A 14,074-nucleotide genomic window follows, 5' to 3' on the forward strand; every position below is an offset into this window, starting at 1 on the left:
TTCACACACCCCCACCTCTGGATCCGCCAGTGATTTCTATGTATAAAGAATTTACCTTCAGAACGACCTAGGACGGGGTAGTAGGCTACTTTATTTGATCTAATCCCCTCCCCCCCGTAGGCCTAATAACAAATTAGTAGTTTGATATGATGCATGAATTGAGAAAATCAATGCTTAAAACATTTGATTCAAATTATTACATTGGGTAGCCTACTGAAGAGAAATATGTATACGTCTAGGAAAATTCTCTTGGGCATTGTTTTAAAATCGTTTACGCCAAATGAATTTCTGCAGGGTAAGTTATGTTATGAGAGTAGAAACTTGTAAGATGCTAGTTGTGTCCCTTTTGTCGAGGCGAACCCCGACAGAAGAAAAAAAAAATAGAAAGAGAAAGAAAAAGAAAAAAAAAGAGAAAGTAAAAGAAGAAAATGAAAAAAAGAGAAAGTAAAAGAACAAAATGAAAACATATATATCTCATTGATCATTATAGATCTACCATTCATATACTGGAGACTCACACACTTCCTGTGATAAGCGACCATTTTTCCGCTACTCCGTGACAGTCTGGTCGCACCAACTGGAGGATAAGGAGTTGTACTGTACTGCCGCTTAGTCATCTGGTAGAACATGGGGCATTGGGTAGGTGGGTACTAGTCCATATTCCATTCTTGGTTGAAAGGAAACTCGACCTTCGGCACTGCCTTTATTCTTCCAAAAACTTCCCAAACCGGGGAGGGGAGGGAACTGAGAACTTGCGTCTCCTTTCAAAAGTACATTTTACTCCAGGACTGGTTCCCTTTCATAAGGGATAATTTTTTAACGAAGATTTAGTAGCCTGGGTTGGCTGTCTTGGAGAGTCTACGTGGCTTTCTCTAATATGCCACGTTAGCGTGAGCAAAACAAAAAATCCGTTCTTTATCCCCTCTTGTCCGATAGCGAGATTATGACTTAATTTTTTACATAGTAACCTTTTTTTTACATGTTTGTTAACGAATACAGTTCCTTTTATGGATTTCTTTATAATTAATTTTAATTATTACAATAGTAAATTAAAGATATTAGAGCTGGATGATGAATCAATTTCTAAGTACTTCCAAAATTTTAAAGGGGTAGCTTTTCCCCCCTGACACTTTATCACATGGAGAACACCCCACAAGGAAGAATTCTCTTCGCCTCATACAGCTTGGGGGCGAGGGAATTCTTCATATGATCCTTAGGCAATAAGGTAAAATACAACCATTACAAAAATAAAGTTGTCAAGCCAATCAATGAATTGATTGAAAATAGTCTTTTTCTGCATGAGGGGACGGAGAGGGGGGTCGCCGATTAATTGAAGAAGCCTTACGACACTGCTTCTAACCTAGGGCAGTGGGCGAGATACAGGGATGACCCGACATTTAGGTGGGAGGTGGGTGAATGGAGTATGTGGGGATGGAATGGGTGGGAGTGGATTTTTATGCCTTTGTTTTTCGGCTACCTCCCTTGTAAGAGGAAAAAAGCCCTTGGTATATGTATGTATATACTTACTTAATTTCAAGGTTATGATACAATGGCACAATTTTTGTGTTAGAAAGTTGCATTTGAAATGATTATTTGAAAATAAGAAATACGATTTGAACGCTCAAAAGGTCTAGCATTTTTATAATGTGTATTATATCAAAGATTGAAAACCTCCTAATTTCTAAGATTTATACGCTTATATAACTAAGTATTATTTATATTATAATGATGAATTATATTGTTGAATGATGATATCACTTTATTTGTGTATGGTTAAATCAAAAGATGTTACTTAATCTTTTCAAGTAAACAAAGCGCTGTCGAAAGGCGAAATGAAGTATAGTAGTATACTAGTGAAGGATGATGATGGGAGTTAAGAAACGGCACCTTCAAAGATTTGTTTAAGTTTTGCAGCAGTTGAACTGGTGGATGTTGAGGCGAGTATTGGATCAGTGTATGGTATCCTCATTAGATTCACAACATGGTATAGGATTGGCTGGATTGTAATTGCACATATTGAGATAAAGTCAGTTTCATCTGATGTACTAAAGTTGACTGAAGGAGAAATGTGACATAATCTTCATATATTGTTATTTATGGGTAATTTAAGTCTGAAGGCTGTGTTTATGTGTATTAGATGTAAAACGAAGGTTATCAGTAACTTCATTTGATACGAAAATTAGTAGTTTTAGTTTTATGTACGTGTTTCGGTGTTTTAGATATATACGTATTTCATATATAAATATGTTTGTATTTCACGTATAAGTATATATTTACAAATTTAAATACATTTGTATATACGTATGCATTGTAATGATATACTGATTAATCAATTTCTATGTTGTTATTGCAATAAGTAGTATGCATTTACATTAACCGTTACAAAACAAGACCATAGTCAAACAACTTCAAGTGACAGGACTGATTTTTGTGAGAATAATATTTGATAAAGAATTGTTGGAAGCAAGTAATATTTGTGTTATTTGATTCTTTAAATGGGACATCTGGAGTACAGTGATCCTGTCAACATACTCCTAGGTTTACTTAGGTGAATACTGGGTGCAGGCTGTTTAACCTATATAAGTATATGTCCAGATCTTGTATTTTTTATGTAGTCGTTGGCCAGTGTGTGGCGAGAGTGACAACACAGCTTCATAATTAAATTTCACTTCTTGATGTCTCCAACATTTATCTAGTCTTCTTTCAAATGCAAATACTCTCAGGGCTTCTACAGTAGTTGATGGGAGCTTATTCTATAAGTTAACTATTCTTTCCACAAAGAAATTTTGCCTCAGGCTTGTATGACATTTCTTTTTCTTAAACTTGTGTCCTCTTGGAGCCGGGCCAGTACCCTCATCAAGCTGCAGCACTATAGCTATCCTTGTTTCGTACTTTCCAGTTATCAGTTTAGTGCTAGACACTGGAAAATAAATATCCAACAATTTCTTATCAAAAGTCTACCTTAGTTTGAATGTATATGGGATTATTAGTAATTTGTTTTGGCCAGTTTACTGTCAGGGCTTAGTTGCCGTCATCCTTGAAGGATGTGACCCTCATCTTGTAGTCCTTGTTATCTTCTTGTTGATGTCTGGGACTTCATTTAAGGATTATGGGGTAATTAGTAAGCCTGGCCTAATGGTATATACTCATGTCTTTTAGGTCCTTATTAAGTCTGGACTTGGATATCAGGACTGAGGTTGCCTTAATCATGTACTGTGGCAACTTTTTGTACTGGTACTATCTGGCTAAAGAAATTTTTGTGCATTAATAATCTTGATTTGAAGATTTTCTTATTAGTAGATGTGTTAAATCCAAGTAAATAACTGTTCACTGTCAATCAATTCTCAGTTGTCATTAATTTATACACTTCGGTTAGGTTGCCATAAGTCATGTCCAGATGATTCAACCCTTTCACCAATTTTGTATCCCTACACTAAACTTAATATATTCGATATCCATTCTCTGATAGGGTGTTCAAGCTTGCACACAATACTCAAGATGTGGATGAACATAACACTTGTACAAAATAAGAAAACCATCTTTTTCAATGCACACGAAACTTGTTTTGATGCTTCATTTGATTGGAGGTAATGTGTTATTAGCCTTTTTAGCTATGTTCCAGTAATGTTGGTTTCAAATTACTGAAGATCAACAGATGTTGATCTTTTTCAACTTCTACCTTATCTAACCTAGCTCTTACTTTACCAACATTCATGAAATTGTCATGCTCCACATTATTTTGCCCCATATGCATAGTTTTACACTTAATATCGAAGTCCATAAGTTATTTGGTTGACCAATCTTGCAATGTATCCAAGTCAGATTGTAAATCATTACTCTTGATCTGATTTAATAATATTCCAAATCTTAGTATCAGTGGCAAACATTTTCAGCTGACAATTTATTTCACCAGGTATGTCATCCACAAAGATCAGAAATGGGAGTGGACCCAATGCTGAGCACTGCAGCACTCCACTGTCCACATTACACCAGTCTAAATACTCACCATGCACTGCCGCTTTTTTTTTTTTTTTTTTTTTTTTTGTCATTTAGGAAGTTCACAACCCACCTTACCATCAAACCTGTTATACTGTAAGCTTCAATTTTATAGACCAACCATTTATGAAGCACTGAATTGAAGGATTTCTTAAGATCCAAAAACACTGCATCAATATTATGCCCCATACTCATGGCTTTGGTCCAATTTTCTAATGTTTCTAGCTTATTTTTTAAGCAACTCCTACCATATCTAAACCCATGCTATTGTGCTTTTAAAAAAATTTAGACATCAAATACTCCATCACTGCATCTCTGATAATTCCCTCCATAACTTTGGCTACAATAATTTTGTGGGCTTGATATAGATCCTTTCTTAAAAAAAAGTAATTACCTGTACCATCTTCCAGTCATCTGGCAGCTTACTGTCATGTAACAAGTGCTTAAAAAATATACACAAAGGTTTAGACAAACATATAGCACACTCCTTTAACAGTGTTGGGTGGTTCCTATCAGGACCAGGTGATTTGCCCTCTTTCAGTTTCTCAAGTCTACTCTGTAGATCCACCTCAGTAATATATACACTATCTTAGACTTTCTATTATACTGAATGTTGAAATCTGGGATTTGGTCACTCCTCTCCTCAACAATAACTATTTGTCTATATTCATTCTATGTACCAAGAGCTTTATCCCCCTGATAAGGGGGGTAGCTAAGTCAGAGGTATATATCTATTCCCACCCATTTCACTCTTCTCCACCACCCTTTCCCCCCCTCCCCATCTCAGTTCCTCTGGGTCAAACACAATGCAGCAAGACACAGTACATCCATAGCAAGGCTGCTTCACTTAATCAGTGACCCGTCCTCTCATGTAGAAAAAGACAAAATGAGAAATCCTTTTGGGCTGTGTCAAAATATCATTCACACACAAGCACTCCCTATCCCATCCTCCATCCCTAATTTCCTCAACAAAATTGGACTCAAAAATTTTAGAGAGCATTAGCTGCTTTATTATCTGATTCAGTTATTGAACAACCACCATCCATATCTCTGGGAAGTTCCAACTTTCACTTTATTTATTTCTAACATACCCGTAAATATTTTTAGGGTTATCCTTAAATGATATAATGAGTTCCTTCTAATAGTTCAACTTTGCTTTTTTTTATAATTCTGTTTTATTCATTTGACAGGTATGTTTTTCCCAATTGATAAATCTTATAGTTCTTTTGTATGTTCTAAACAATTTATTCTTTTCCTGACTTGCACATTTGATTTCACTTGTCACTCATCCAAGCTTCCTTCTCACTCTTGACCACATGGCTAGTATATATCTGTGGAGAAGTACTCTTTCAATAATTGGTGTAGATTTCGGGGTTAGGTTGTGTGTATTTTGTAACTTGTCCTGAATGTTGTGTTGTTGAAGAAAGGATAGCTTTAGAACTGACAGCAAGTTTGTTGGTGAACTTTGAAAATTATACTGGTATTTATAATTACTGCACTAAGAAAGGGGTGAAGGTAGTAATATTGGAAAGGGCAGGGCTAGATAATCAGCAATAAAGTAATTTGACAATCTTATTAAAAGGATTATTTTATTGATAGATAATCATTAATGATACAATGGTTTTTGGGGTGGTTTCAATTTGCATTATATGTTTCATACTTACAGGTAACTTAAGAAGTTAACAATGTCAGGGAGCACATTATGGAACAGTTGTTGAATGATGCAGTTTTTACGTGGTACCTAACCTTTGTTACCATGCAGTTTGAAGGTGAGAAATTTCATTGTAATACTAAATTATTAACAATATCTTATTCGTAGCATTAGCAATATTTTGTTTACATAGATATTGTGATACTATAAGTTTTATATAATCTATAGAATTAAGGTCTGCATCACAAATTACATGAGGATTTTATTTTTTGTGTAGGATGAGAAAAAAAAGAGAAGTAAAACAAAAAATAAAGGAAGAAAAAGGAGAACACATGTAAAATGGGAGAGGATTATGACAGAAAATATTGAAAGAAATAAAAATGTTTTGGAAGGAAATTAAGAGGAAGGGGAGGTGAGTCAAGTAGAGAAGAGGTAAACGGCACAGATGGACAGATCTTATCAGAAGGGGAAGATGAGTGGAGTATTTTAGAGAGCTGTTGAGTGTAGAGGAGGATAGGGAGGGAGTGGTGGTAGCAGTGGGAGGTGCTAGGAAAATGATGGAAGAGAAATAAGAAAATATAAGGTGCAAGTGGCTTTGAAAATGATAAGAGCAGGTAAGGCACCTGAGTTAGATAGGTGTCATGTGGAGTGTCTGAAGAAGGGAGGTACAGTAATAGTGGACTGGCTAATAAGGTTGTGTGTGTTTAAGGGGGGGTAGAGTGCTGGAGGAGTGCCTGCATAGTTCCGCTTTACAAGAGAAAAGGGGACAAATGTGAGTGTTGTAGTTACAGAGTGCAGTTGAGAAGGCTTATGGGAGGGTTTTAATTGAGAAGATTAAGAGAGGAACAGAGTGAGTAATTGGTGAGGAACAGTGTGGGTTTAGGAAAAGTAGGGCTTGCATGGATCAGATTTTTATGGTAAAGCAGATATTTGAGAAAGCTTTAGGAAAAAGTAAGGATATTTTTGGGCCTCTGGATTTGGAAAAGGTTTATGAAAGTTTAGACAGGAAGGCACTGTGGGAAGTTTTGTAGATGTATGGGATTGGGGGATAGCTGTTAACCACTTCAGTGGACTCAAATTCTCATGCGCAGCATTGGCTGCCATATGTAATTTGCATCACACTACTTGCATTATAAAATATAGTAACTGTTGTATTACTTGAACTCTTTTACTCTGGGTTATAATAAACACGGAAAACATGATCAAACCAGTTCATGGAATATGGGGGTAACTCATGTACAACTACAAAAATATATATATAATCAAGATGCCGACGCTAGGCATCATCGTACCAAAATTGTTAAGGGCAGTCAAGAGATATGAGAATAGAGCCTGTGTTAGAATTGGAAATGGAAACAGCAGGTGGTTTGAGGTAAAAGTGGGGCTGTGTCAGGGATGTGTCATGTCACCATGGCTGTTCAATGTGTACATGGATGGGGTGGTGGAGGAGGTAAAGGTAAGGATAATAGGCAAGGGACTGGAGATGGTTAAAGAAAATGGAGAAAAGTGGGAGGTGAGCCAGTTGTTGTTTGTTGTACTTGTGGCAGGGTCAGAGGGTGATTAAGGAGTTATTAACTGAGTTTGGGAAGTCATGTGATTGGAGAAAGTTGAAGGTGAATGATGTACAAGGGGAGAGGATGACAGTGAGTTGGAAGTAAGTCTTAAAGGAGAGAGGCTGGAGGAAGTGAATATCTAGGTATTTGGGGTCGCATGTGGCAGGAAATGAAGGGATGGAGGTGGAGGTAAATTGTAGATTGAGAGAAGTAAATGCCTTGGGAGATTAAAAAGTGTCTTGAGAAATAGGTATCTGGGAATGGATGCAAAGAGGAGATTGTGTGTGAAGGGGTAATTGTGCCAGTGGCTTTGTATGGGGCAGAGACTTGGAATTTAAGAGAAGCAGAGAGGAAAAGTTTAAATGTGTTTGAGATGAAATGTCTGAGAAGTATGGTAGGGGTTACAATGTTGGATAGACTGAGAAGCAAGGAGGTGAAAGGAGAGTGGGAGTGGAAGAGGCGATGGCAGATAAGGTTGATGAAAGAGTATTGGGATGGTTTGGACACATGGAAAGTATGAGGGAAGAAAGATTAGTAAGTGATGTGGAAAGCAGTGGATGGAATGAACATGAGGGGATGACCGAGGATGAGATGGATGGACAGGGTAAAAAGGGCATTGAGGAACAGGGTAATGTCTGTTGAGGAAGGAAGGGAGAAGGCAAGAGATAGGGATGAGTGGAGAGTGGATGTCTATATAGATGATACTGTTATGTAAGAAAGAGAGGGGTAGGGTGTGCTTAATGGGTGAATGATATTTTGATGCATCCAAAGGGATTTCTCTCTCTCCTCTCTTTCTGCATGAGGGGACAGAGAGGTGGGGTCGTTGATTAAGTGAAGTAGCATTGCTGTGGATGTACTGTGTCTTGCTACATTGCTTCTGATTCAGGGTAGTAGGTGGGATATAGGGATGATCCCATCATCCATGATGAGCTAAGATGAGAGGGAGGAAAGGTTTGTGGGTGGGAGTAGGTACATGTCCTTGACTTGACTGCCACCCTTATAAGGGGGGGGGAAGGCTTTTGGTATATAGATAGATATAGTGTATTTTTATTAGCCAAAACTGTGTTCGTAATATTCATTATGTCAGTATAATCTTTACATGTTTAACACTGGTTTTTATCTTTTTCAATTCCAAAGAAAACATATTGGATGACAAGCTTTGCACTTATGCAAATATCATTACTATTTTGCCAGCACACACTTTTTTACATGCCATAAGTCATCACTTCCTCTATTGTAAATATATATAAATTTCTTTGTATATACTTATTAACCTCTTTGAAGGAGGCAGAAAGGGCCTAAATATGTTATAAATGAAGTGTTTTAAGAAGTATGGTGGGGGTTATGAGAATGAATAGAGTGAGAAATGTGAGGATGCAGAAAGGTGGGTAGAAAGAGAGTTGATCAAATAGTATTGACATGGTTTGGGCATATGGAAAAAATGAGGGGAATGCAGAAGTGGATGGAGGGAACTTTAAGGGAAGGCCAAGATGGATAGATGGAGGTGAAAAGGGCTCCAGATGCATGCATACATACATATACCAAAGGCTTTTTTCCCCTTACACGGGGGAGGGTAGCCAGGCTTCAGATGCAAGGATGTTTATTGAGGAGGGAAGAGAATGCAAAAGATTAGAATGAATGGAGAGTGATTGTATATAATTGTCAGTTGCTGACAAGTCTATCAGAAGAAACGCCATGTGAGGATGGAGCCTTTAATAGTACAATATTTCTCTCGTTACAGTTTTATTGAGTACATAGTTGTGGTACACATATCTGAGAATAAATAGGAAGATTTAGTGGAAGGAGGGTGAGGCCATTGTCTGTGTGCAAGTCTTGTTCACCATCAGTGAACAGATGCTAAAGGGGAAAAATATGTTGAGGGAGCATTTGTGCACTGATTGTGGAAAAAATCATGAGAGGAAAAAGGTGTGGAGGGCAACTAGGGATAGCTTTCTAATTTTGTTGGCAATTCCTTTGTTTCCAGTTGACAACAAAATATTATAAACATATCCCTAGTTGCCCTCCACATCTTTTTCCTCTCATGATTTTGTCCATCAATTAGTGGACAAACGACCCCTCGCTTTATTTCTTCCCCTTTCACAGTTGTTCATTGACAGTGAACAAATGACCTGCACATAAACAACTGTTCCTGTACCACATCTATGTACACAATAAAGCTGTTACAAGCGAAACATTGTACTAATGAAGCCTCCATCCTCCCATGGTGTTTCTTTTTGATAGTGATTGTAAATGGATGAATTTCCTCTTGTCTGCTTTATATATTTCTTGAGTTGAATGCTGGAGGGTGAGGTCACCATGTAATGAAATGGTGGGGGTAAACCAGTCTGGCTGTCAAGCCATGCTGTGGAAGTGCTGTGTCTTGCTGCATTGCCTGTGAATAGCAATGTGTTGGGGGACTGGGATAGCTCTTTAACTAAGAGGAGGGACAATGACTTGGTTTGTGGATAAGTGGAAAGTGTGTGTGTGTGTATTGACTCGGCCACCTCCTTTATAAGGAGGAAAATACTAATATATATGTATGTATTATTTAGCTCTTCACTACTGAAGGGGTGTCATAGAAATGAGTGAAATAGCCTGGTGGCAACCAGAATATTAGAATTGTTGCATCAAGTTTTGCTGGCAGAAAATTCACACCTACAGTGGCTGGTAATGGTCCTTGAGTTCTCCCATAGATCTCTGGGAAGAAACTTCGAACTTGTCAATGTTGTAAGTTTGGGACTTTGCCATTGGTTTACAGTAAGAGAAGGGGAGCAGTTGTGAGCTCTCTTAATGTGAAAAGGTGGAGGAAATACAATCAATCAATCAATGTTAATGTTTCTCATTGCCCCACCTTCAGATGGAGGTGAGGCTGTTGATGGGCTTCAAGGATGGGCAGCAGAGGGATGATTCTCTGATGTCCTTGCAGGTACCAGTTGTTGGTCCCCAGTATATCATACTACTCTACCACTTAGTGTAGAAGAAGGGTTCTATAGAAGTAGATAAATGACCTGGCTTCAGCCTGAATAAAAATAATGCCATGTGATACAGAAAGGGTTAGACCCATCAACCTAGTCGCATACTTTACAAAACTTGGTTTTCCTGATTCTTGGTAAGCTTGTTTAGCAAAAGTGCAGTTTCCAAACTGAAGGGTTTAAGACTTGATTGAATTCTTCATCTTACTAATAGAGCTGTTTTTTTTTCCATTGCAATATCCTTATAGATTCAGCATTAGTATTTTATCCTAATAATTTTGTTTGACTTTCAGATTGGCCATGGCTTCTATGAACAGGTACCTGAGATCATAGCAAGAACTAGTTTGTAAGGCAACTGATCCATTTCATCTACTACAATGGATACAGTTACCGTAACCACCTTGGTGGCCACAACTACGACCACGACCACGACCACATCTGCCATGGCTATTGCGATCAAGAAGAGTCCTTCTGGGTCTCGCACTCCTTCCAACCCAGCCAGCCCAGGAAGTCCTGGATCTCCTGTCTCTGACAATACCTGCCCTATTTGTCTTGGACGAATCAATGACAAATGTGTGGCAGGGTCATGTCTACACAGTTTCTGCTTAGTGTGTCTGAAAGAGTGGGCAAAGCAGAAGCCTGTGTGTCCCTTGTGCAAGCAGTCTTTTTCCCGCATCATGTATAACATTCAGTCTGAGAAGGATTATAAAGAATGGAAAGTACCAACGCCTGTAGCGCAGGAGTATGTTCAAAATGTTCAGCATTTTTTTGATACAGAAAGAAGACGTTTCTTTGGATATCGCACCACTGTGTTTCCAGGAGCTATTACACTCCGAAGACAATTCCCAGGTCGTGGCAGAAACATTCCAGATGCTATACCCTCGGGCCCTAGAGAAAGAAGACCTGCCAGATATGATATGAGAGGGTCATCTATATTCAGGTTAAGTGTTTATGTGAACAATGTGTGGGTTCAACCTTTGGCTGACATTACTGGGAGGTATCGACAGACCTCCCCAGAACTTTACCGTGAACAACCAGCCTTGACTCACCGTTTGGTTCCATGGGTGAACCGTGAGCTTGCTGCTCTTCTGCCAGCATCTAGGGTTGGTGTCGCCTTGAGTGAAATCATGGATCTCATAGAAGTATATCCGATAAACTCCAGGTCTTTCCGTCGTGCCATGTTTCCACATTTTAATAGTCGCACCAACCATTTTGTCCATGAGTTTTATCACTTTGCTCGTTCTCCATATGACATGGTTGGTCATGACAATGCAGCACAGTATGTGCCAAGATATGATACTGGTAATGATGAAATCAGCAGCAGCTCAGATGACAGTGATGCAATCATTGAGGTTGATGGGAATGGTGCCCCAGTGGCTCGGACAGAAGGAAACCAAAATTCAAACCAAGAACTCTCAGTTGCTTCATCCTCAAATGTTGCAGCAGAAGAAACACTGACTCAGGAAGGCTCAGTAGTGATTAGTAGTAGTAGTAGTGATTCATCAAGTGAGAGTGATAGTGACACTGATGTACAAAGAATGAGGAAGAACAGACGCACTAGAGGTTTCTCGTCCCTAAGCATGAGAGCTCGGAAGTTTCTCAAATCTGTTGATTCAGGAGCCTCTTCTTCCCAGCAATCCCAGGCTTCCAATTCACAGCCTCAGCCCAGCACATCAGGGCTTAGTAGTGGCAATCGACATCGGTCAAAGGGTGAGAGTGATGATGACATTGTGGTGGTAGAGGAACTCAAACCAAAGAGGGAAAGAACCCCAGAGATTATTGACTTGGATTCAGATTCATCTGAGTCTTGTGAGCAAACATCAGCAAAGGAGGAGAATCACTGGAAGAAAAAGATTAGCAAAGATTTTGAAAAGAAGGAGAAGGAACAGGAAGTAGCCAATAAGCCAGAGAAACGGGGCAGAAGTAAACCCCAACTAGACCGGACAAGTTTCTCTTTACAGCTGAAAAGGCTTTCCTGTGAATCGAAAAGTATAGATCAGCCATGCACAAGTGGCTATACAAGTCGTTCACAAGATGAAGAGCAAGCTACTTGTAGCAAATACGCAGACGGCAAAGGTGGTAAATCGCAAGACTCTCCATCATGGTGCAAACAAAAGCATTCTAAAGCAAGCTCACATGGAAGAACTAAAGAAACAGAAAACCACTATAGAAGGAAAAGGCAGAATACCGTGGTAAGTTCCTCAGAAACTGAAAGTGAAGTGGAGGAACGAACGAAACCTCAGACCAAGAGAAAATTCAACATAAGTGATTCCCATGATAGTGATGCAGAGCCTAGTAAATGGCAAAAGAAAAAGAAGCGTAGTCTCAGTGAATCTTCTGAGGGAGACAATGAGGAATGTTATACATTTAAATGTGAGCTTCAGGCTGTTCGCACTGAGAGAGGCTCTCTGTCGGGCAGACGATGCTTAATACGAAGCTTTTCACAGCATGGTAGGCAGCAAATTCCCAGACCTTTTAGTTCTAGGAAGGATCATCCATCAAAGATTAAAAGGTCTTATATCCGCTCCTCCTCCTCCATCTCGCATAGTCACAATCGAGGAGAATCTTCACAATCTTCTTGCCATAATCGAAAGTCACCTGGGACATACAACAGTCACAAGCTGTTCCATTTTCGACGATTGCCTTCCCAAGATCACAGCTATACACGTTCACTCTCCTCAACCTCTTCCTCATCTTCATCTTCTTCCTCTTCCTCCTCATGTTCTACTACATTTTCTTCAGATAGTGAAGCTGATAAAAAATATAGAAGCATAAAAGTGTCTAAAAATTCCGTAACTAAAAGGGCACATGGAGTGAAGAACAGTTCATACAAACAAAACAAACATATAAGAGACAAAAAGAGTAGAAAGAAGCGTAGAAAAGGGAAGTCCAAACATGAAGAGAAAAGAAGTAGAACAAAGAAGAAATCCAGCAAGCACGATGTGCAAAGTTCCTCCTCTTCCTCTTCCTCTTCCTCCTCCACCTCCTCCTCTAGTAGTTCTCAATCATCAGATTAGAAGGTCACATCTCTTCATATCTTGTCTTTTTATTTTTATTTTTCCTTGTCTTCAAAATATAATAAGATATGTTTATACATATATATATTTTATTATGGGTATTTTTAATGTATAAATAAACAGACTGACCATGTAAATTATAGTCTGTGTATATGTGCGCATTTTTATCTAAAATTAGGCCATCTTTCTATATTGACAAGGAGTATTGTCATACCATTGTTTTGTGAAAAAATATACAGATTTGAATGTTGGAAAAAATCATTGGAAGCCATGTGACAGAATACTTCAAAGAGCAAAGTTTTGTCCAGTCCCTCTACTTAGATTTTTTCTTCTTCTTCTTCTTCTTCTTCTTCTTCTTCTTCTTCTTCTTCTTCTTCTTCTTCTTCTTCTTCTTCTTCTTCTTCTTCTTCTTCTTCTTCTTCTTCTTCTTCTTCTTCTTCTTCTTCTTCTTCTTCTTCTTCTTCTTCTTCTTCTTCTTCTTCTTCTTCTTCTTCTTCTTCTTCTTCTTCTTCTTCTTCTTCTTCTTCTTCTTCTTCTTCTTCTTCTTCTTCTTCTTCTTTTCTCTCTCTCCTCCCTCCCTCCCTCCCTCCCTTTTCTTTCTTCATTGTAAACATATGGGAGCAAACTTCTTTTCTTTAAAGTGCTGTTACATTACATTTGTCAAAAATGATAACAATTAGTCATCTCTGGCTTCACTAACTGGAAATGTAGGACACCACATTTACTGGCAACTGGCCTTGGGTCCTCTTATAGTTGTGGGAAGAAATGTTGGACTATTGTCTGTGTTGTATTCATGTTTCCATGTCATCTGTTTATATCATTTCGAAAAAGGTAACAGTCATCCATTGTCATCATACTATATATGAAGTGGAGGAAATAGAAATG

The 14,074-nt window shown here is 38.5% G+C and overlaps 1 protein-coding gene across 4 annotated transcripts; it reads left to right on the forward strand.

The window, feature by feature from the left end:
- Window positions 1-1,827: 1,827 nt before the first annotated feature.
- LOC143023764 (uncharacterized) lies at window positions 1,828-13,764 on the forward strand. Of its 4 annotated transcripts, none has more exons than XM_076182524.1 (4): window positions 1,828-1,937; window positions 5,663-5,765; window positions 10,058-10,126; window positions 10,466-13,764. In XM_076182524.1, exon 4 carries the CDS (start codon window positions 10,550-10,552, stop codon window positions 13,187-13,189), a length of 2,640 nt encoding a protein of 879 aa, XP_076038639.1. In that variant the 5' UTR covers window positions 1,828-1,937; window positions 5,663-5,765; window positions 10,058-10,126; window positions 10,466-10,549; the 3' UTR covers window positions 13,190-13,764. The 4 variants fall into 4 exon arrangements, with proteins under 4 accessions (XP_076038639.1, XP_076038702.1, XP_076038519.1 ...); XM_076182587.1 differs by lacking the exon at window positions 10,058-10,126 and adding an exon at window positions 10,127-10,309; XM_076182460.1 differs by lacking the exon at window positions 10,058-10,126 and adding an exon at window positions 3,470-3,587 and having other exon boundaries at window positions 1,843-1,937.
- The last annotated feature ends 310 nt before the right edge of the window (window positions 13,765-14,074 follow it).

This window comes from Oratosquilla oratoria, chromosome 1 (assembly GCF_046742065.1).
Source record: "Oratosquilla oratoria isolate Oo_2021 chromosome 1, ASM4674206v1, whole genome shotgun sequence".
In the NCBI taxonomy this organism is placed as follows: Eukaryota; Metazoa; Arthropoda; class Malacostraca; order Stomatopoda; family Squillidae; genus Oratosquilla; species Oratosquilla oratoria.

Bases quoted from the DNA above. Each gene is read 5' to 3' on its own strand.
- LOC143023764 (XM_076182524.1), top strand. From the start codon at position 10,550: ATGGATACAGTTACCGTAACCACCTTGGTGGCCACAACTACGACCACG.